The 23190-nt window shown below is 42.6% G+C and overlaps 1 protein-coding gene across 1 annotated transcript in view; it reads right to left on the bottom strand.

The window, feature by feature from the left end:
• THPO (thrombopoietin) overlaps nt 1-23190 on the bottom strand; it is a 193361-nt gene that overhangs the window by 62442 nt on the left and 107729 nt on the right. Inside the window, exon 3 of the mRNA XM_069213001.1 lies at nt 3851-4028. Within this exon, the coding sequence (XP_069069102.1) occupies nt 3851-3884 (34 nt within the window). The 5' untranslated portion in view covers nt 3885-4028. The remainder of the gene's footprint in view (nt 1-3850; nt 4029-23190) is intronic.

Genomic DNA, 23190 nt, shown 5'->3' with positions numbered 1-23190 from the left:
GATCTAAAGATCTCATTGGGAAGTAGGAAACAGGTGTATGTGTGCAATTATCAAGCATCTGGTCCACTGTTTTGACCTCCAAAAATGGAAAATGGTGATTTCAACATTTGGCTGAACTTCTATGAAGAAAAGGCTTACATTTGGGCAAAGCATATATGTGTGTGTGTTTGTGTGTGTGTGTTCAGATTTTACTACTGACTAATCCAGTATAAAACATACATAGGAGGGATGCACACTTTTGTCTGACACGCCATCTACCTCTGAAAAAACAAGTGCTGCCAGTTGACTACTCTTAATACCCTACACTTCTAATTCCAATCACATCAAATACTTTTGTCCTTTTCTGTGAGCCCTGAGAAAACATCAAGACAAATTAATTGTAATTTTTTTTAGAGCTGGATGGATGAAAATAGTGTTAAATATGAAAGCCTACTCCTCACCACCTAAGAGCCACCTAGTCTTATGTTTATTCCTGCCCATGCTCTGTGTGAGGGGAAAGATTGCGGGCGGGTGTATGCAAGTACTGAATAGCAGCATGGAGGTGTGTGGCTGGGCTGCTAAACCACACAGTCACTGTGGGCCCGATGAGAGGCCTCTGGACCCAAGGACCAATGACAGTCTTTATATATTAGGAGGTGTCACACCACAAGCACCAATACCCCCCCAGAGCCAAGTCCCTGGTGTTTCAGCTTCTGTAATTGGAATAGCCTGAATTAAAAAATGACTGACTGGCAATTGACTAACTTGAAAAGTAGACAAAATTCATGACTAATCAACCAAACATCATTTGAGATTACAAGCAACCAAATCAGAGGTGAATGCTTGTGTCAATAATGCAAACAGTAGAAAATACTCTGAAACTAGTCAGAAAGAAAACCGGCCATTCTCATCCCCTTTCTTCCTATTCAAAGTGGTGGAGGTGGCAGGAAGGTGGAGTCTTCCGAAATCCTCCCGAGCGGATCCATCTAACTCCCTCTGCACCCTTACGTCACTGCCATTATCACAGTCTACCATGACTTTCACTTGGCATGAGTTTAACTTGTCATGCTTGCTACTCTTACTCAAGCCTAAGTAGTTTGGGTGCTGGAGCTATGTTGAGGTTTTGCTTGTCCAACCAATGGTACGTGATGTCATGTGAGTGCATCACTCTTATTTGCTTTCAGGTGAAGAGAAACAAGCTTAACTCAACACCTCTGTCCGTTCTCTGTGGACCACCCTAAAATTCGCCATTGCCAGACTTGCCGGGCACTGTACTGCCAGATGTCACCCATCATCTTTTATCATTCTCTGCTAAAGGATCCTACATCCTATCTGAGATGCAGAGCAAACTCCAAGGCCATTTTGGACCCGACCTACTTCTTAAAACAACTGACCTCACTTCTGTCTTCCAGCACCGCCCCTATTACTAGTCAGTTTCTGTTCTCCAACACAAAACCACTATCCTTCTTCCTGTCGGGCCAGCAATCAACCTGCTGTGAGATGAGGCATCTGGCACCTGCAGTACAACATGCCATCCTCCACCTGCCTCTGTCCACCCTCAGATGTTCCAGTGACGCTTGTGGATACCCTCACTCTGCACCTATCTCAGAATGCCATGAACCATACATCCATCTTGTCCTATCATCAGCTCCACCTTTTCAGCTCTTCCTCATCTTGTCCCCCTCTAGTACCAACTGTCTACCATGTGCTCACATTGCAGCCAGGATCTCCCCTCTCTCTGTCTTCGATCCTTCCAAAAGTCACTATTCCCCACCATGAACCCAGGAACTTTCTGCTCCCTTTGGCCAACATTTAACACAGGATTGCCATCAGGCTAAATCATAAGTCGAAGACTCCACCTTCTGACCCATTCTGTCTTGGTCCTCTCATGGGAAGAGCACATGCCCACGGATTCTGGTACTGAGATCCTCATCACCCAAAATCTACTTGGCCGCACCACTTCCACACTCACTATTCCATTCAAATGTAACCCGCGACCACTATAAGCAGCTGGGTGAAAATGGACCAAAGAGAGAAAGAAAAAACGTGCTTCAGCAACAAGCATCCACCCTCTCCCTCCGCAACCGGTCCACAACCAAGAACAGAAACACATTTGGTGAACCCTTTTCAGTATCCTTGGCTGCATCCCCCTCCTCCAGCACCAACAAGAGGTTGCAACCCTCTCTGGTGCATTTTCGTCACTGTTCTCATGAAAAACTGAGTATCCACATCCCACCAAAACTTATGTGGAGAATATAGGGCAACCCACATCAAATTTTTCATACTGAGCCGCTGGATAGCGAACCACAAACGGATACCTTGCAAAACCTGCTGTTCCCTGAAAATAGGGGACCAGAGTCTATCTACTATTGGCAACCACACCATACACCCCAAACCTCAAGCACTGGATTGAGATGGACCGTAGAAACTTATATTTAAGACAGTTAAGGCAAGACCTGGAGCCACCTTTGTGACGACACATACACAAGGAAGATGTACAGACCGCTGAAAAAATCAGTATCCTTAGACAGACCCTTTCTAGACCTACCTTGGACTTTCTATTTTCACTATATGGGCTGGTGGTGTCCAAATACCACTCAAGTCAAAGCCATATGGCTTTATTCTGAGTTGGATATTATAGGAAAATCCTTCCATTTCTGAAGGAGGGGCTAAATCCGGATTGGGTATCTACGGTGGATTTTTTTTCATCACTATATTCACATTTCTTGCCCCGCAGTGTGACTTTTATTTGTCCCTGAGTCAGAGTTATAATCATTCACGGGGTTATTCAGAGCCTGGTGCATTTGCGACATCTGCCAAAAATTGGCAATTGTCCCAACAGGCCCATTTTGGCTGTATACAGAAGCACGTGCTCTAAACAGTGCAAAGGGGCCATCCCCCCATTTGTGGTGTGTGCCCACTGCTTAATTTGTACCTGTTGTTTCCGGTGCTGACACCGGCACTTATTTTGAGGGCCCGGGCTTATTCTTCTGCCTCAAGCTTTTGCTGCGAACAAAAGACACATTTGGGAAAGACGGATGAAGGGAAAAAGAAAAAAGCGCACAGAGGTAGAAAGCAGAAAGCTGCTAGAGTGAGCTGAAAGGGCAGGGAATGGCTTTATACGGATTGAAGAGGCACGTGATGGCATCAGGATTACGCTGCCTCAGTATTCTGTGCACGCACATTTAATTGCAGCAGCCGCGTGTTTAAGAGCCGGACTCTGAGCACCGGCACGTTTTATTTACAAATTAAGCACTGTACAGTGTGCCCCACATCCGCCAAACTCTATACAACACCCTTAGTGTTTTGGATTACTGTGTGTAAGCAGTGATTCAACTCTGTGTAGTGAGGCAGTGAGTGAGTGTGCTTAATGTGAGTCCCTCCCATGACCGTTTGATGGTCTGTGGGTTCTCCATGTACCAGAGGAGAAAGCGCTCTGGACGAAACAGGGCAGATAGGGTCCAAACAGGTACTGCGCCCTCGAAGCTAACCATGCAGAGACATCTTCATAGGCTGGACTGCACACAACTTTAATCTAGAAGCATCTGGGAGACATGACCAAAGCGATCTGATGACCTGTCCAAGATCACACAGTTGGTCTATTGAACTGGAACTCAGTTCTCTTTGTTAGCAACTACTTGAAGTGCATTACCACCCTCGAGCCTCGTTTTTTTACCATCCTGTTTTCTTTTTATTCTGTACTACGAGGTTCCTAGACTATTACGCATGCATGTTCCCTTTAGGTGGCACAAACAGTACGCTATCTCATGCATAACAAAAGCTCTGCGGCTCACAGGACGGCCGCGGGAGGTGACCACGTGCCTGGGACCCGCACGCGCATCTGGAGTGGGAATGGCGAGCAATAACTTACGGTTTAACTCCATAACACGGTCGCCAGGACGCATGCTCCGTCATGTTGCCATCGCGTGTCCTGCTGTCGCCGCTGGTCTTCCATTGATGCTGCGTGCCGTGGGGCGTCCGAGAGAGGAGAGGACGGTCCTGCCGGCCTGCTGCGGGGGCACCACATCAGAGCTGGACGGAGGGACGGACTGCGAGAGAGAGAGAAAAAAGAGAGATAAACGACCGTGAGCGCAGCCTGCCAAAGCATTCCCCCCACAAAATAAACTTAAGTGCGGCTCGGCTTCCTGTCCTGCTTCTGATTCCTGACCCACGGCAGAGACGTCGGGGCACGTGTAATTGGTTGCTCTCGTGGTATCCGGGACAGTCCATCTTCCAGATAAGTCCTGTCTGCCTCGGACGCTGGTGGGAGCGACCAGAGGCCAAGGCCAGGCTTCGCTGTGAGGGACACACTCCCAGGCCAGTGCTTGAAACGAAAGCCAGCCAAAAGTGCACGTACTCCGGGGAGGACTGGGAACCCCGAGCAGCCCGGGCACATTTTGTTAGACTAGCCCGCATATGTGAGCTAGCCTGATAACTACAATGGTGCTTGGGGCATTAGCAACCCCCCCACCCCCAAGAAAATGTTCATTATGTTCAACTGTTTTAGTGTTTAAAGTATAGTAAATGATGACCTTACAGTGCACCAGGATATGGCAATCTTTATTTGGACTCCTCAATGATTCCCCAATCATCACCCTCAAACAGCCTCTCATCTCTCCATAGCCCCTCTCCCACATGCATCACATTTGTTTTATAGCACCTCTCTTATCAGGGTAGGGTGTTGGAGCGCCTTACATCACACACACATAGGGAGACAATGAGTCATACAATCAGTGTATAGAAAATGTTACATAAGACAAAGGAGACTACAATGTGTAGGTTTCACATTAAGAGTAATTGGCCTGGGAAAGCATAAAGTCAGGATTCAGAACATAACACGTTGGTTAGGGTTGACATCACTAATAAGAATATATTTCTACCCATACAAACCCCTTTGGCAAAATTAGGATAATCAAAGACTGGAAAAAACATAACTTTCTAACTTGTAGCATGCAGTTTGCATACAGCGCTTTGATGGCAGTTCATAGCTCACTGTGCCAGATTATGATTGTAACTTATGAACTGCATAGTAACAAAAGGATTTGTGTGACACAAGCAGTATCCCACTGAGCATTGCACATACAGTACTGTTCTGTGATCTGCATAGTACACATTCTTTGCAGCTGGGATATTAACCCTCTGCACTACCTTAGATGAGTGAAAACTGCTGCTGAAGAAAACTCCGATCTCTCCCTAGCAGGTACATTATTCACTAGTTATCTTAGCACTTTTATTGTTGGATGAAAACTGCTGACTATTCAAGGAACTGTGCAGTGCTTTTAAAGCTGCTGCATTGCTATAAAACCGGTCCCCAGTAACGAAAGTGGCCCCCCAACCTTACAGCCTTCTTGTGAAATGCCCGAAGCCTAGTATGGCCTGTCCAGCCTTGGACGTACTCTGTCTAACAGCTATGATGTGATAATACCATGCCACAAAAATATGCCTCAGTCTGACTGAGAGGTGTCCAGGAACTGCCTATGAAGAAATAAAGGTACCCCGCAGTCTGACAACACATATTTGCCAACATTCTAGAGCCAAAAAATGTTAGGGGTTTTCAAGTTTCATATTAATTCCCATAATGAAGGCCTCACTGGAGATTATCTTGCATGCATAATCAGAGGCAGGAATGTGTGGCCTCTGGCCCAGGTGACGTCACCTTAACTAAATTCCAAGACATAAATTAGGGACCTTTTGCCCAGCGAACGATTCCAAGCTCGATGGCACATCTCTTCGTCATTAACCATATCTCTGTAGTTAGAGTGGCCACCTACTCCATGTCATCATGGACACTGTTCCCATTCCTGTATTTTTACCTCCTAAACAATTGATATCAGTTGTATTCTCCTAATTGAGTACATAGAAGAAAACTAAAACTACAGCACCCAAAATGCATTAGATTGTAGCAAGGAAGCCCAGGACTGGAAACCGAGGCTTTGATAAATTGGATTGGAATGGATACACTATTTGGGAGGCATTGAGATCAATTTACTATCCCCATCAGCAACTGTGAACCATGCATTTCAGACTTTTACATGGTTTACAGAGTCTTGCTGGCAGTTCTCTTCTTGCATGGAGATGGGTTTCATCCTTTAGCAGGTTCAATTCACAACACCCACAAAAGCAGGAGGGTGATGCTTGAGAAATCTGTAGGCTTTAGTTTTGATGAAATGCAGCAATCTCGCTCCTAAATCGGTCGAGTTGCAAGTATGTTACTGTCCCTTCAAACCGTGGACGGGGGCGTTGCTTATAATTAAAGTCCCATGGATAGGGGAGTGCAATGCCCTCCATTGTGAAGTGAGGAGCATTCATAAGAATCACAGGCCCCACTCTCCCCCCACCATCTTGTTTTCTAGTTCTGTCCATTAGGCGACTCCGCGAATCGCAGTAATAGAACTTTGCGCAAGGGCAGGTGGAGGCACAGGACATGCAAACAAAACCCAGCATGTTTCGGTGTATTTGTGTGCAAATATAGTTGACCTTCACCCCGTTCTCATTACTGTTTGCTTTGGTTTAGCAGACGTGCCAGGAGCCCTGTCACTTTTTCTATTGTGACATCATGTAAAAAGGGGAGTTGGAACTGCAGCCCAGATGACCCTCATTTGCTGCAGCCTGTGTTGTAAAACGTGAGGGTCGTGGGAAACAAAGATCCAGGACAGTGGGAAATTGATATATATCCTCTATTATTGCACACTGCTTAATTCATTGACACTGAGGCCCTCTGCATGACTGCCTTTGCAATTGCATTCCATAGACTGGGGTACATTTGTAGCCAGGCAGGGCAGGGCTTACACAGACATTGAGAAAACCTCCATCAGACGGGACACAAAGGGCAACTTTCAGGAGTGGACGGCAGAAGGATGCTCAGCTGGCCCAGGCCTGACAGCAGCACTAAGAGAGTGGTAAACATTGTTTTGTAATCACAAAAATGATGTGCTGCTGCAGAACGTGAATGCATTCTTGATTCCAGATCTTGAAATATTGGAATCGTTCATGAGTTTACCCTTCATATATGCCTTTAAAAGCTGTATTCTTGAGCTGCATTTAAAATGATGTATCAAGTATGGCTGCAAAATCTTTGTAAATAGAATCCTTGTGGATAAAATAATACTCCCCTAGTGAATTAGATTTGATCCACTCTCCAAGTTTGTTTGCTTGAAAGGCTTCCTAGGCTGAAAATAAAACTTTTTCCAAAGTTGTTTTGATCTCCTAGTCCACCTTTTGCCAAGTCAAGGCTCTTTCACTTCTTAAAGCATTAGATGTATGGTTTTATGTGATCTGTGACATATATACTACCAGTGCCACTCATGGGAAGACCCATGGTTAATCTGAATTGGAATGTCAGGTTTTAACGTGGTTTGTCCATAGTCATACAAATTCAGAGATATCCCCATATTTTTGTATCTGCAAAGCTAGTCCCCAACTATGCATCCCTCGATGAACTAGTCTATCTCCGATGGTAGTATGACCCCGGCATGGACTGCAGCTTAAAAGGCTTGATTAAACTTCTGGAGAAAGTTACACTCCATGCAATAACCCAGGAAACCAGTGGACAGAATCAGAAATAGAGATTGGCGCCAACCATCATCAGAGTGGAGACACAAATCACCCAAAGTGCATAAAATGAACATATTCCCAATTTGACTGTGGATGCTTTCACTGCTCATCCTTCCTTGGACTCACATCCTCCTTTAAGTTACACTGACTTTTCTTGAGCAGATCACCTTCCAGTACATAACACACCTCTTCACACTCACCTCTGGGACTAGATTACACAGTTAAAAATTGTAAATCTATACTTACCTATTTGCACTTACCTTCTCGATATTTTGCTCCTCAGTATTTTTGACACAATTTTCTGTCCATACAATATTTTTGGCATTGATATTCTGTCAAACAACTGTACCATAAATAACTTACTTTCAATCCCTCTATCACCTCCATAGAGCAGCCTTGAGAGCTCACAATCTTTACCCTTGCTGAGTACAAAGGGAATCCCCTGGTTATCCAAATAGAATTTAAAATGATTTGGACATAAAATAATAGTATCTGCCACGGATGCTACCAGGAACGCATCTACAGTCCCACGGCCTAGGGAAAAAGCCTTCCAATCCCCTAAAGCCTCCCCCAAGCATCCAAAATTAAATTAGTGAGTGCTTAACAAAAATAAGAAATAAGAAACTAAGAAATATCAGATGAGGGCGGATACTTTCACCCCATTCGGACCTCTAGATGGGGCCCAGTGTTTGGTCTTAGTAATCAAGCTATGCAACCACAAGACATGGGTTAATCCCAGTTTCATGTGGCCAAGTTGTATACTCTACAGTAATCACGTTTTGAACATATTACCCCACTCTTATTTTTGATCTATTAGAGCTAGTTAATCAGGCTAATCCCTTGTAGTATGTGGGTGATAAGACAACTAGAACCTAATGAAAATTGTATCACCCTCAAGGAGATAGGACCCAGTCTCATAAACTACTCACTAACATGTGACATACTCAGCAATTTACAGACCTTGTACCAAGCAGCCCTGCACTCCATAGTTGCTTCACCTTTTAGGCCAATTTGTTTGACCTTTGCACCCTTACCTGCAGCTATGCAAGACATTTGAAACAAGCTCTTATGAAGGAATTCACTAACTAACAATGTATTCATGTAATCATGGATACATGGGAAAGAGTTGCAAGGCAATGACCGATGGGCCATCAGTATTCCTGATTAAATGAAACCACGCCACAGACCATTTAACTGGAAAGATAGCTTAGCAACTTGAACGCTCACTGCTCACTAATGCAGTGATCAAGCGCTTACTAGTATGAATCCCTTGAAGAAAAACTCAGCTTTTCATTCTTCTGAAGTCAGTAACCAGAGTACCAAAAATGGCGAAAAGTAACGTCTGTTACCTCCAGCGCTTACAAACAATATCAAGTTCAATATAAAAACATTATTATTTGTTCCTATTTAGTAACTAACTCTATTAATGCTCTTAGATGATGATCACTACAGAACTGTGCAATATTCTCCAACTTCCATCTCCTTCCTTAGCCATGGAGACTAGATTCCTGAAGTCACAAAGTTGTATTTTCTGTTAATAAACATTAACAGGACTGGTGATTAACTTATTTGAACTACCAATTCGTTTTTATGTCAGTTTCCCTCCCCCTCCAACCAGGTCAGGAGTCCAACCCTAAGGCTTCTTTATTTTCAATTAGCATTCCAAAGTTAAGGGTGTTCCTCCATGGTATTAGGCAGGGCACTGCGTTGGTCAGGAGACTTTAGGCACTGCACGCTTCTAAATCACATGTAACTTGTAAATAAAGGTGACCCCCCACCCAGGCACCTCTTTGCAGCTCTGGTTCACACTCTGAGGTGCATCATGGCAGCCCCCTGGAGGCCTTGCTGCCTGCCTCCTTGTAACACAACCTCCTTATGGTCAACGGGCAGCCAGGTGAACAGCTGAGTCTAGTCACCAGGGGGTGCATAAATGGAGCACCAGGGCCCAAGCGTCCCTGGGGCCCGATTTTGAGTACCCCTGTTTTACGGACTGTGGTGTAAGAAACGCAGCATTGGCTGAAGACTGCAACATAGCATATCATGCTATCTACAGGGAACACCCTTTGTCACTTTGGAGATGCTCTTGTTTTCAGGTATCTGGTGCACAGCAAAGACACCGGTGAGAACCAGATGCTTGATTTTTGTATTCTTATTGTGAGCTGTCTTTTACTCAAAATCAGAGTAAGTCCACGAAGCTGTTTCTGAATTCTATGATTTATTTTCATTAAATCACAATGACAAATGTGTACTTTATTTCATTATTCATTTTTGTTATTATTTTTTGGGAAAACATGCAATTTTACAGGTGTACGTGCTTCTTATAAACTGAAAGAAAATATAAATAAATACAAAGAAAGGTTTGTATGCATAAAAGGGTTTGCTGTGCCAGCACCTTTATCTCTGCATACCACTCTTAAAAGAGGGGTGTCACGCATTTCCCTTACCTAACTATGCCAGCTATATTTTATGACTGCATACTTGCAAAGGTACTGGTAATAACATAAGCCTTTAAATTTAGTAAAAAAAATGTTGCTTCTTCGTTATGCTGATACACGTAATGAAGGGCCTGATTTTGAGTTTGACCATAGTGATGGATGTCATGTCCACCATATTAAGATTCCATTATGTCCTAAGTAGATCGCCAACAGCAGATGGAATATTCGTCATGCTTGTCATGGAGTACTCAATCCACCAAGATCGTAATCAGGCCCTAAATGTGTTCATACGTACTCCACTAGGAAGTCTGATGTTCCCTCTGCTCAGACCTATTACCCTCTTACACCTCACCGACATCCTTGCAAACACACATAACCATCACATGATACATACCCCAAATGGCCAAGGGAACCCCTCAAGCATTCATCAGTAACAGCTGTGCAGAACAGAGATACTTTAGGTCTAGTTAAATTACTTTAGGGGGGAACTATTTGTTGTGAGACACTCACGGGTGAGTAGTGCGCTTTACAAATTCCTGATTGATTGATTGTGAAACATGCACATGCCCTGGCTACTTTCAGTCTGCTTAGGTGCATGTGCACACACACACACACACAAAACAAATCCTCCCCAGTGCACCACTTTTTGCTCCCAAAAACAGCACTCACAAATGGATCTCCTTGTTGCCCACTTAACATAGTTAATTGTTAGTTACCTTTATGGTGACTAATGGTGGTCTGTGCTGAGGCTGGCGTGACTCCTTCGAGAGCAATAAAGAAATTGGCTCCTCCAGTAAAGGAAACAGTAAATCTGTAAACAACAGACATTCACTGCTCATATCACAATGGAATCTGCAGAACAATTGAGCCATTGATGGTAATGGCTGTGAGAGTGGATGTCAGGAGCGTCATAAACAGACTCTGCACTTTCTGTGCTACTAGAAAGGAAGTAGTGTAACTCTAGGATAAGAAAGGGATAGGGAATAGAGACATGGAAGAGGCACCAGAGAGGACACAATGCTTAAGAAAGAGAAGCAGGGTAGCACAGTAAGTGTGGAACCGGATGTTGGGCTACAGTGGCAGCAGGGTACATTGATGTAGCGAGAGAAAGACATTGCAGTCATAAAGGCCCTATCGATCCAGCCACACAGCAACAGTCCTCGAGAGGTGGGTCAAATAGCCAGCTTTGTCTACTTTTCAAACCAGCATTTGCAATGCAGTGGGTCTTGCATTTGCTCGACTTAGAGCTATTAGCGTTGAAAAGTCCTAACCGGACTTTTATTGCCACATGAAATGAAAATGAAAAGTAATACATTTTTACATAAGCGACCCTATTTAAAGGGCCATGCCATGAGAATAAATGAGCACACAAAATGAAACATAAGCTTGCTGGCAGTCAAACGTTTTGGTAAATGTGCAGCGAGATCGCGCTGCATTGGAAATAAAAAGTAGTCCAGAAAGCATGCTGAAAAAAGTGGAGCCTCGTATGTTTCAGTAGTTTCCCCGGGCGCTTGAGGAGGGCTAAACACTGGAATAGGCATTATGTATGGATGCCTTTCACAAATAAAATCAAGCAATTTTTAAAAGGCAAGCCCACGAACCAACGAAACTGATGGGAATGCGGTGGGCGTGGTTAAAAGCCGACAGAAAGTTTACAACAGGATAGTGCGCTTGCACGCTCAACCCTAAAAAGGAGTAAAAACATGCAGTGGCACTGCTGGTGACTGCTTCAATTCTGAGAGATGAGATTTTGCATTATGGGGAATCTCAGGCTGATGCAGTCTGACCTTATCACAATATGATACACTCAGCCTCATCTGGTACTCCTCTCCTCCCCTACACATAGAGGACGAGTGTGAGGAGATCAGTGAGGCTTGCCGAGTTGATCCCACCCCACTCTGGGACAATCAAAACTCGTAGATGTTAGATAAGCACTTTAAAAACTCAAACAACTTTCAAGCGACCCTCCCTCCGCACACAAACACCTGGGTGCCGTACCCTACCTGCCCACAACCATGTGACATCCAACCCTTCTGTCCTGCTTCCACTTCTCCACCCCCAGTCCTTTCTTTCTATTACTTCCCCAACAAATCAGCATCACATTCCTCCTCCAATACCTTCCCGGTCACTGTGGTTAATGCTAGATCTCCAGTGTAAACTACTTGTGACATCCATGACCTCATCCTTACTAATGTCCTCTTTCTCGTAGTCATGACTCAGACATGTTTTGTGTTACTTCATGATTTTGTGTTAGGCACACGGATGAGTGCTGTGCTAATTTTGTAGGACGTACAATGTGTTGGTTCCTCTGTTACCAACACAGTGCTAGCTCCAGAATTAGAGATGTGTGAGAAACCATAATAACAAATGCTTAGTAATTCTGTTACCATGTGTTTTATGAAAATGGTCACCACTCAATTACCACCAGCAAAGTACTAGAGGTAATAGTAAGGACTACTAGCAGTCACACTGGTGATAGAAAAAATTCCCCAAATTGTAAAACTGTGTGGTGATCAAGTTATCACATATTTTTAAACTAAACCTGGTCACTGCAACTTGGTAAATACGTCTCTCTGGGCCTGAATCTAAACAAATTTGGAATTACATGCAGCAATTTACACTTCTGCTGGAAGATTTTTAGATTTATTGGAATTCACGGAGATTTTCATGAGTACACATGAAAATCTGTGCCACTTATACATTTGTAACACACTCCTGGTAAAGTTATTTGACTATTTCCTTGTGTTACCATTTTGACAATATAGAACTGTATGCAAACAACAATACAACATTGGGAAAAGACACTGCTGCTGTACAAGTGTATGCTACTTGTTTTCTTCAAAGGCAATATATTTCCCTATGCAGAAACCATTTTGTTTACACCTCTATTCTGGGAAGCTATTTACATCAGCCCTTGATTGGTGTTAATCTTCAACCATTTCCCAGGTTGGATTGAGTCACAGAGGTGTCTGTTAATGTTCAGGAGTATGTAGCTCAAATGTATGGACTTGACAGCAATGCACCAACTTTTGCAGTGCGGCATTGTACTAACATTAAAAATTGTGCAGAGCCACATTCACCAAAAGTCAACCTCCTATTTTGCTGGATTTGTTTTTGTTGGTATTGCTTCTCTGTGCGATTTACGACTGCTAACCAGTGGTAAAGAGCTTGTGCTCGCTGTCTAAAACATGGTCAAATTGGCCTGCACCTGATTGGCACATTTAATTCACCCGTAAGTCCCTAGTAAAGTGATACTACCTGTACCCAGAGCCTGTAAATTAACAGCTACCAGTTGGTCTGCAGCACTTATTTTTGTCACCTACTAAAGTAGACTTTAGAACATGTCTCGGCTGCCACTGCAGCCTGCAGTCCAGGCAGACCTGTGGACATTACAGAAGAAGGACTGCTCTGCTTCTACCATAGGACTGCCCTGCTGCTTGAAGGCTTTCTTGCTCTCTGGGCAGGAAGACTGGACCTGCTCCTTTCATCGCTTAGCTAACCTGAGTGACTTCCAGGGTCAGTTGGCTGACCTCCTGTCTGAGCTACAAAGACATGCCCCAGAAGCTTTCCTACAGCTGACCTGCTGCAACTGGACCTGTAGGGACATGGCAAAATAAACCTTTTGCATGCCTAAGGCTTCCTTTTTAATACTTATAAGTCACCACTAAGGTACGCTCTAAAAGCACATATGGCAGGGTGCATGGTATTAAAAAGCAGGACATGTGGGTCTAAATGTAACATGTTCTGGTAGTCAAAAACTCCCAACATCTTTTTTACTACCGTAAGGCCTACCTCTTCCATTGACTAATGCTGTATTACCCTATTACACTTTATAAGTGATAACTTTGGATTAGGAGCAGATAGAGCTATTGTGTTTACGCTCAAATGAATTGCAATTTAAAATCTTCTTTTATGTGAAAGTCGGATATTAGGTCACAACTCTGAAAATGGCACTTTTAGAAAGTTGGCATTTTCTTGTCTACAACATTTGTGCCATTTATCAGTGTCATGGGTCATATGATACTAAATGGCTGTGCTGCTGGGGTTTGTGTATTCCTCTTAGACAGTGACACAAGGAGACTAAGTGTGAGCAAGATGGGCTATCCTAACAGAATGGCCGGAGCACAGCTGTACCCTAACCTACTTGTTCTTCAGAGTGCGTGCCTCCAGCACAACACAGGTCCCTGGCACCAGCCTTCAATCACCCAAGACGTCTTGACGCCTTGAGAGGGGAAAGGAGGATCCTTCCAGAACCAGCTGTGGGTATAGGACAGGGTGTACCTCCCACTCACAATAGGTGGCACCAGGTATAAATATTGAACCTCATTTGCCACTCGTGTGTACCGTTCTTGAGCAGTGAACGTTATAGAGAAAGGACAGTGTTGCTGCTATCAGAGGACTGCCCTGCTGCTTGACGACTGCCTTGCTCTCTGAAAAGGAAGACTGGACCTGCTACCTTCATCCCAGGCTAACCTGAGTGATTCTATGGGTCAGCTGGCTGATTTCCTGTCGGAGCTACAGGGACAACCTCAGAGGCATGCCCAGAGCTGACCTGCTGCAACTGGACCTTCCTGGACCTGAAACTGAACCTACTTGAGCACTGCTTACCCTTCTAGAGTTAGGTCACGATACTCAAGTGGTGCCTTCCCAGGTCCTGGACCCTTGGATGGTATCAGCTGAGCTCCTCCAGAGAAGAAAGGAGAAATCTTGATGTTTGGGCACTTCATGAACTTGAACAGGTCCCTTGCACTGAGACTCTGCTGCCCGCGGTGAAACCTGCTCTTCACGCTACAGCGACCACCAGTGTTGACCTGCAATGCAAGGTCTGCAATTCAGCTACAGCATCAACAGCTCGCAGTGTCTGCAAATGCAAAGCTCTAACAGCGACTAACAGAAACTCTCTCCCTGCTCCTTGTGGCCTCCTCCATCATGAAAGAAACTCTTCACACCAGACTTTCAGCTGGACTAATCTGGATCCTATATCCGACTCATGCTCCATCATACTCGGTCCGACTTCCCCCTGGTCTAGTATGACTAGATGGCTGTGAGTGGTGCCTCGTATATTTTGAGTGCTATTTTTACCTGAAATTGTAAAATTGTATATCTCTTGTTCTACTGATTGGAATTTTGTTGCTCTGAAATCATTTTACCTATCAAAATCGACATCATTTTTCTAATTTGATTTGTGATGTTTCTTGTGTTGTGTTTTCACTTTATCACTGTTTGCGTGCTGCATATACACTTTACACACTACCTCTAAATTAAGCCTGACTGATTCATGCCAAGCTAGCAGAGGATTAACCAGAAGTTAATTTAGTGACTTTTGTAATTCACCTTGACAGGGATTGTAGTTGTTGCCCGAGTGGAGCTTCCATCTACCTAAACCAATGGCCTAATTTTTCTTAAAATTCTAACTTCTGAGTATTAAAATGTTGAAAAAGCTATATTTTGGTGGGCAAAAGAAGGCACCGTTTTAATTGCCAATTGATATGCATACTGAAAAATTGTTGGGGAAGTTTTCTTCATCTATCTTTTCAAATGGCCACTGGGTGCCATTGCTAACGCAAATGCAATCAGAGGAAAAAAGGGGTAGTTGTACAGATATTGTGCATTGTCCTACTATCACAGCAAATGCACTGTTCCTAGGAAATAGGGAACTTACACCTGCACTGGGAACAGTACATTAATGAAAGGTGGACTAGAGGTACGAATTCACTGCTGTGCTTCTCATCCAGGAGGAAATGAAGCCTGCATTTCAAAAGGATGCTTAGATTTCCCTGGAGGTGGGTGCAATCAGTAACTGCCCACACCTGCAAGAACATGCCTGAGGAACACTTAGTCCCTGTGCCTCTTTCTTAAGGGGTGCAATGTGCCCCATCTGACGTCCTCTGTGCCTCTGTCTCCACTTCTATAATAAGGCGCAGACTCAAAGGCAAATAATGTTCTCATTTGCCATAGGGCCGTATCCAGTGTAAATAAAGGAACACCACTGTGAAATCATGTTTGAAAGCATTTAACACCAGCATGATCAGTATTACAGAAGGGGCAGCACAAGCTTCTGAAGCATCTTCTATAACACCAAATGATCCCAGTGGTGCAAGAAATAGGCAAACATACCTGTTGCACCACGTGCACATTCTATAATACAGCTCCAGGTAAACTGATAGCAGTTCCCTTTTTCTAAACTAAAACTATGAACAATTTGTTTAATATTATGTGTGTTGCACCAGCCTTTTTCAGACAGTTCACTGGACTTGCAGAATTCAAGTTTATCTACTCAATAATGCAGCAGGCCCTGCCCCCCCCACTCCCCAGTATCAAAAACTCATGATTTCAAGAATATGCTAACGCCCTGCAAACCCGATAAGGAGCCGTTGTAAGCCATGCTATGTACTTTATATCTAAACATTTTGAATGTGTAAACTATCTAAAGCTGTTCCAATATATCTGGATTAACCACTGTTGCAACCAGTGGTAACCTACAGCACAGTCCTTAAAACAATGTTTCAAGTTTTATTTATAGTTTGCTAAATCACGCATCAAATGTTCAAACCAAAACATTCTTTTTTGAAAACACAACTGTACAGTTGTGAACAGACAACAAGAGTGAAAGACCCAGAGCATTTCACTCTGGGGTCTACCAACAAGTAGTTCACAGGAAGTGTCTTCTCCGCGCCTACAGCTTGCAGAAACCTGGTTGTCCTGTCATTCTATTATTGTCTCCACCAATCCAGATCTGATAAATCACACCATAGTGTATTGTGAGCAAACCAATGCATAACACCCATGCCTTAACAAAAAATCCATTCAAACAAATGCATAAAGCACAGATTTCAATGAAATCCCATTCAAACCAAGATGTTAGATGCTCATTAAACCATGTGATTGCTGAATAAACAGATAGTATGCAGCAGACATATCAGAAATATGTTCTTGTATGTGGCGGACACAAATTGGTAATTGATGTTTAGTAAACAGTTTATTTTTTATTTAAACAAGCATGTATAGTAAACTTGCAAACCAAAGTGTTATTCATGGGAGCCATGGAATTTTGCATTTGTACCCATACTTTATGCATATATGGGAAACATGCAAAGCAGCAGATTATGCACGAGAACAATGCATCAAGCATGCAAATCAGCATGTAATGCTAGAAAACCAATGGGTTGTAGTTTAAACCAATATATTGCACATACAAACCAATACATTGTAAGAATAAAGAAATATATCATGAATGTAAACTTTACACCAGTGTATTTTACATGCAAATCAGTGGGGTATTCATGCAAACCAGGGTATACATAGGAACCAGAACAAAATGCATGAAAACTAACATGTAATACTTGTAATGCTTCCAAACTGATAAATTGAAGATTTCAACCAAATTGTTATAAGCACAAACTAGTACATTACAGGAGTAAGACAATATAGAACGTGCGTGAACTAGTGCATTAAATATATGCATCAGTGAGTTACTCTTGAAAAGCAGTGAATTGGCATAGTTTGCCTACAACAAGCACATTTTGAGGGCAAACCAATATATTATGCATCTTAACTAATATTTTACACGTCTGGACCAGTGTGTTATGCATGTACAGCAATAATGTTTGCATGTTTAGTACAACGTTATGCATACAAACCAATTCATTATGTGGACAAACCAACAGAGTATGCCTACAAAGTAATACAATGTGCAAGAAAACAATTGGTTAATACATACACCAACTTTTACTATGCATACACCAATGCAATAAACAGACAAAGCACTGTTGTGTTGATATACACTGTATATTAAGACCATAAACAGATATGTTGTGTGTAAAAACTGCACAACTAAACCATATGCTTTGTCAGGTACATAAAGGTGCTTTTTTGAATTTCCAGTTGTTTACCTTTGCATTAACCAACATACCAATGTTACTGGTTACTACCTGGTATAGTGTATGCAAACCAGTATACTTGTGGGAACTAGTTCAGTGCACACAAAGAAACATCTAATAAATTTCCTATTTAAACCAATGTACTCACTGGCATAACAATAGACCCCGCAGCCCCCATGGTGCAGAGGGGCCCCCGAGCACCAGGGGGCCGCCTCCGCCCAGTACACTGTGCACGGGCTGCGACCCACTGGCCTGACAGCTCCTGTATGGGTGGGGGAGGGGGCCCCTCCATGTACTTTGCAGAGGGGTCCGCCTCAAGTTTTGTTATGCCACTACATGTACTTGCTCCGGGAAACACTATGATTGATATAAGCCAAGCTTCTCTAATGAGTAGCCTAGAAGCTACTGGTAGCTTTCAAGCTACCTATAAGTAGATCCGCTGTGTGCAGTCATGCCTTCTAAATAAGAAGCTTTTGATTGGATGAATTAATATATGTATGCCAAAATTAAAAGGCGTGTGTATGGAATAAAAATGAGTGCATTTTCAGAACTCATAAGCTGAAGCTTGGAAATAAAAGACTGAATTTCTAAATTATATCTAAAGCTGATATTTCAGTGATAAATCAAGCGGTGTTGGGAAGGCTTATTACTAATATTATTACCTTTATGCCAGGGACATTGCAACTATGGTTGTACTGGATTATCAATGTAGAGGCAGTGCACATTAACAAAGCCTTTTTTGTAATACTGCTGGCAACCGTGCCTGATGCACTGACGTGATCATAGCTGGTAATTCTGCTTATGATGGCCACTAATGTAATCTAGTGTGATGTGGTCACTATCCGACCACTAATAGTAGCTCTGGATCATATGTAGCTCTTCTTACAGAAAAGGTTAGGGACTCCGGATACAAATCATTATGGCCCTGATTCTGACTTTGGCGGGCGGCGGAGGCCGCCCGCCAAAGTCCCGCCGACAAATGACCGCCATTCTTACATTTCCGCTGGGCCAGCGGGCGCTCTCCAAAAGAGCGCCCGCCGGCCCAGCGGAAATGCCCCTGCAACGAGGATGCCTGCTCCGAATGGAGCCGGCGGAGTTGCAGGGGTGCGACGGGTGCAGTGGCACCCGTCGCGATTTTCACTGTCTGCTTAGCAGACAGTGAAAATCATGGTGGGGCCCTGTTAGGGGGCCCCTGCACTGCCCATGCCTGTGGCATGGACAGTGCAGGGGCCCCCAGGGGCCCCGCGGCACCCCCTACCGCCATCCTGTTCCTGGCGGGAGACCCGCCAGGAACAGGATGGCGGTAGGGGGTGTCCGAATCCCCATGGCGGCGGAGCACGCTCCGCCGCCATGGAGGATTCTCCCGAGCAGCGGAAAGTCGGCGGAAGACCGCCGACTTTCCGTTTCTGACCGCGGCTGAACCGCCGCGGTCAGAATGCTCGACGGAGCACCGCCAGCCTGTTGGCGGTGCTCCCGTGGTCGGTGACCCTGGCGGTCACCGACCGCCAGGGTCAGAATGACCCCCTATGTGTCAAATACTAAGTAACAAAAATTTTTGGCAAATCCTCAACCAGGTCTACAGGAACATATGGCTGCCCCGGTTCAATGTACATGGTCATGGTCAGTCAACCAGGCACTGATAGTATTAAACACTAAAACACTAAGCAAAAGTCTACAACAAAAATGATAAGTCTGCCAATTAGCAGCGTCATCAATGCTGCATAATAAAACAATAACTTTCACACAAAGAATATTGAAAACAACTTTGCATTCCCCCATTTGCACTTTTGACGCCTTAGGAACAATTAATGCATTTACAATCAACCATGACTAAATATTGATGTGACTGAGCTCCACCACATCGTGCGTCCCTTTCTAACCCTTAGAAAGGCAAGAAATCAACACACTACCAAAGGGAAGTAGATATACTTGCACATTTATATATCCATGAAGTTAAAAGCCTTATTATTTCTCTGTATTAGACTAAGATTCAAAACACAGTAGCACTAAATGAGTATAAAGGCTGTCAAAAATATGGCAGATGGCCTATTGCTAGTGCCCATATTGGTACGAGTACTAAAACCAAAATTCTGACTACATCCAGAGGGACTTGATAAAGTATGTGTCTTTGCCACTTGTTAAGTATGACACACTTAATCCAGCCAGCACACAAATAAAATATACCTGAAAAAGGCATCACACTGTCGCTATCAAAATCAATGCATGGTAGTGGCTACTTTCCCTCAACATTTCTCTGCACAGTTGTGGGCATGAACATACTGTAAGCAACAATACCATGGGATGTATTTGTTTGACAACAAGGGCTGAAGAGGAAGCTGCCACACAGAAGAAGGCTTGTGCATCAAGCTAGGACAACCACTCTTCCCTTAGATGTCCAATTTGGACAACATATGACATAAACGTGAGTCTTGAGTCCTCAGAAGATTTGAGCCAATTCTCACTTCAACACAAGCCCACTCCTTTTAATAATGCACCCTGGTTTCAGCCAATAGATAGAGATCCTTGCAGATAGAAAGGAGGTAACCAAGGGGCATGCACAATGCATGATCTGTTGGGTCCTTAAATAAATGTTAGGCATTTTGCTGACGGAGGAGTTATGTTTTGCTTTGGGCAAGCACACAATGATAACTTAAAGATTATTGATTTTTCCCATTTGGGGGTTTGCCCTTCTCATTAGCCACATGGACCACCACTCACACCTGAGCATGAAAAAATGACACCTGCCCAATGGCCTCCAACCCCCAAATGTGTGGCACAGTAACCTGCCAGATACACTTCAGTGCACATCCTTAGCAGGAACACATACACCCCAACCTGCACATATGTTTCTTGTACATTCACAAAGAGAGCTATCACACTTAGACCAAAAGAATTTGTGAAAATCACTGATGATGAAAAATGTTACTGTGGCTACAGTTTCTACTTATTCAAAAATAGGTATAAAAGTGTGAAACTAAGTAGATCACCACAATATATCACTATAGAAGCACATAAATCCTCCTTACCTTAATCAATTTATTTCAACAGCATGCGAACATCCATTGATGAATTACAGGGCAGATGCTATGGTGTCTAATTAAGGTTCTTTGCTTCCCTCCTAGGCTTTATGGTTTTACAATGGCACTGGTATCTTGTTGCATTGTCATTTAGCATGTTGCATCTTCCTCTACTCTGGCATTAAGGAAACCCACTTTATTGATGATGAACAATACACACGAAGCTCAATGACACACCTCAACAGTGTCTGATATTCCACCAGAATGTGAACTGCAAAATATTGTGGGGCCAAAATGTCAAGGTGAAAATATTGAGGACCAAACTATTGTGAAGGTAAGTATTTTTAGGTGAGTATAGATTTACTATTTTTAACTGCATGTCTAGGTATGTTGAAGATATATATATAACCTTACAATTTTGCTATTACTAGGACTTACCTCCACTTTTCGTGGTGTAACACCACAATTCAACATTTTATTCTCAAAAAAGTCAAAACTCTCAATTTGTATGGATCATCATTTAATCTCACAATATTCTAAATCTCCAAAAACAAAAAATACACAAACATATTGAATATTTATTATCATCCAAAACAGTGATATGAATCTCAGACCAGTACTTACTTTCACATATCTCGGTATTACGATGATGACTGCCTGTGTATCCAAAATATAGGAGACCAGCTCTTTATCAATTGTGGTACACTATTACATATGTGAATTTAGCTCTACCTTTTTGCTTTGTACTGTCAACAATCAGAAGTTACCATGGTCTTGCAAAGGTAGATTCCTTTGAAATATTTACATTTTTCAGAACAAATTCAACACGTTTTCACTGCATTCTTTATATAACATATTAAGTTCCATCCAGAACCATAGACATGTTAATAAGGCTGCCCTTTAAATTGTTTCCATTTAAAAAAAAAATGTTCATACAAAATTATTTAATATTATTTATCTAACTACCAGAGTTTGACTTACAGATATTTATATAGTGCTCAGCATTATTTCTCAGTGAGCAGCTCTTTCTATAAAGGTTTCAACAATCTTGTCGTACTCCCTGCATGAATTATCCCCCAGCTCCTACTGATGAAATTTCTTGCATCATTGTTATCATAATTGTAGTTTAATGCAGCTAAAATTCTATTTTCTGTGATCAGATTTCTATCTTGTATTTGCAAAAGTTGGTTTCTATAACAGTATGTCACATTTTCATATGTTATTGCTTAATACAATATCCTTCAACCCACAAATTTAATTTCACTAATTCTGCTTATTTCTCATATCGTTTTACTTGAAAAGTTCCTTCAAATACACAAGAACTGGCAATTACGAACATTTATTTTTAAGCTATGTTTGTGATCCCTTTCAAAATGTAATTAGGTGTTCTGATCACTTTCCTATGTGCAAGTTCTCATCTTAAGACTGCTCATGTTATGGCATATGTTCACACTGAGAATTCAATGCAGTCACCACTATACTCCATTATAATTGTCATATTGGCATCTCTACTATGAAGCTACTCCTTGAATTCCATTGGTGTTTTACTAAATCAGGCCAGAGAAGGAAAACATTATCAATAAATCTAATTTGTTCATCCATATATATTAAGTTTATGCATTATTATTGAGTTAAATGTAGTGATTTTCATAATCAGACACATATATATTTGCTACACGTGGAGCAAACGTTGCTCTCATACTTACTGCATTGTTCTGTTTTTAAATTTGGTTCTTGAAAATCATAAAGTTCTCTGAATAGCCAGTCTCACAATTTCCAAAACAAAATCTGTAAGTACTTTCCCTTCATTTCTGACTGATTTAATGTTTCCCTCAAAACTTGCAAGACTCTTTCCTGTGAAATACCAATATATAGAGCCTCTACGTCACAAGTAACCAAACAATCTCTACCGCTTTCAAATCTTAATCCCTCTAGTTTATTCAACATCATCATACTATCTCATTCATAAGATTTTTTTTTTTTTAAATAAAGCATCTACATATTTCTTCGATAGTTGCATCAAGGATTTAATTCCTGAGACAATAGGCCAATAAGGGGGATTCAGTATTTTTTCATGTAGCTTAGGTTATGCATACAATGCAGGAATCTATGGTTTTCAATTTAATAAAAATTCAGTTTCTTTATTACTTATCCATTTATTGTCAGCATTGGAAAAGCTTCATGATTCTCACTGACCAATTTATTTGTTGTGTCATTTTGGAGCAGAACATAATTATTTGCATCTTGTAAAAGTCTTGTTTTTGTGTTCCTACACATATATATAGCAACCAAACAGGCTCAGAGCCAGAAAGGAGCTCTCTCCGG

This window comes from Pleurodeles waltl, chromosome 11 (genome assembly GCF_031143425.1).
Source record: "Pleurodeles waltl isolate 20211129_DDA chromosome 11, aPleWal1.hap1.20221129, whole genome shotgun sequence".
NCBI lineage: Eukaryota > Metazoa > Chordata > Amphibia > Caudata > Salamandridae > Pleurodeles > Pleurodeles waltl.
The sequence above is the reverse complement of the archived record's forward strand: the minus strand, read 5'-3'. Positions and strand labels throughout refer to the sequence as shown.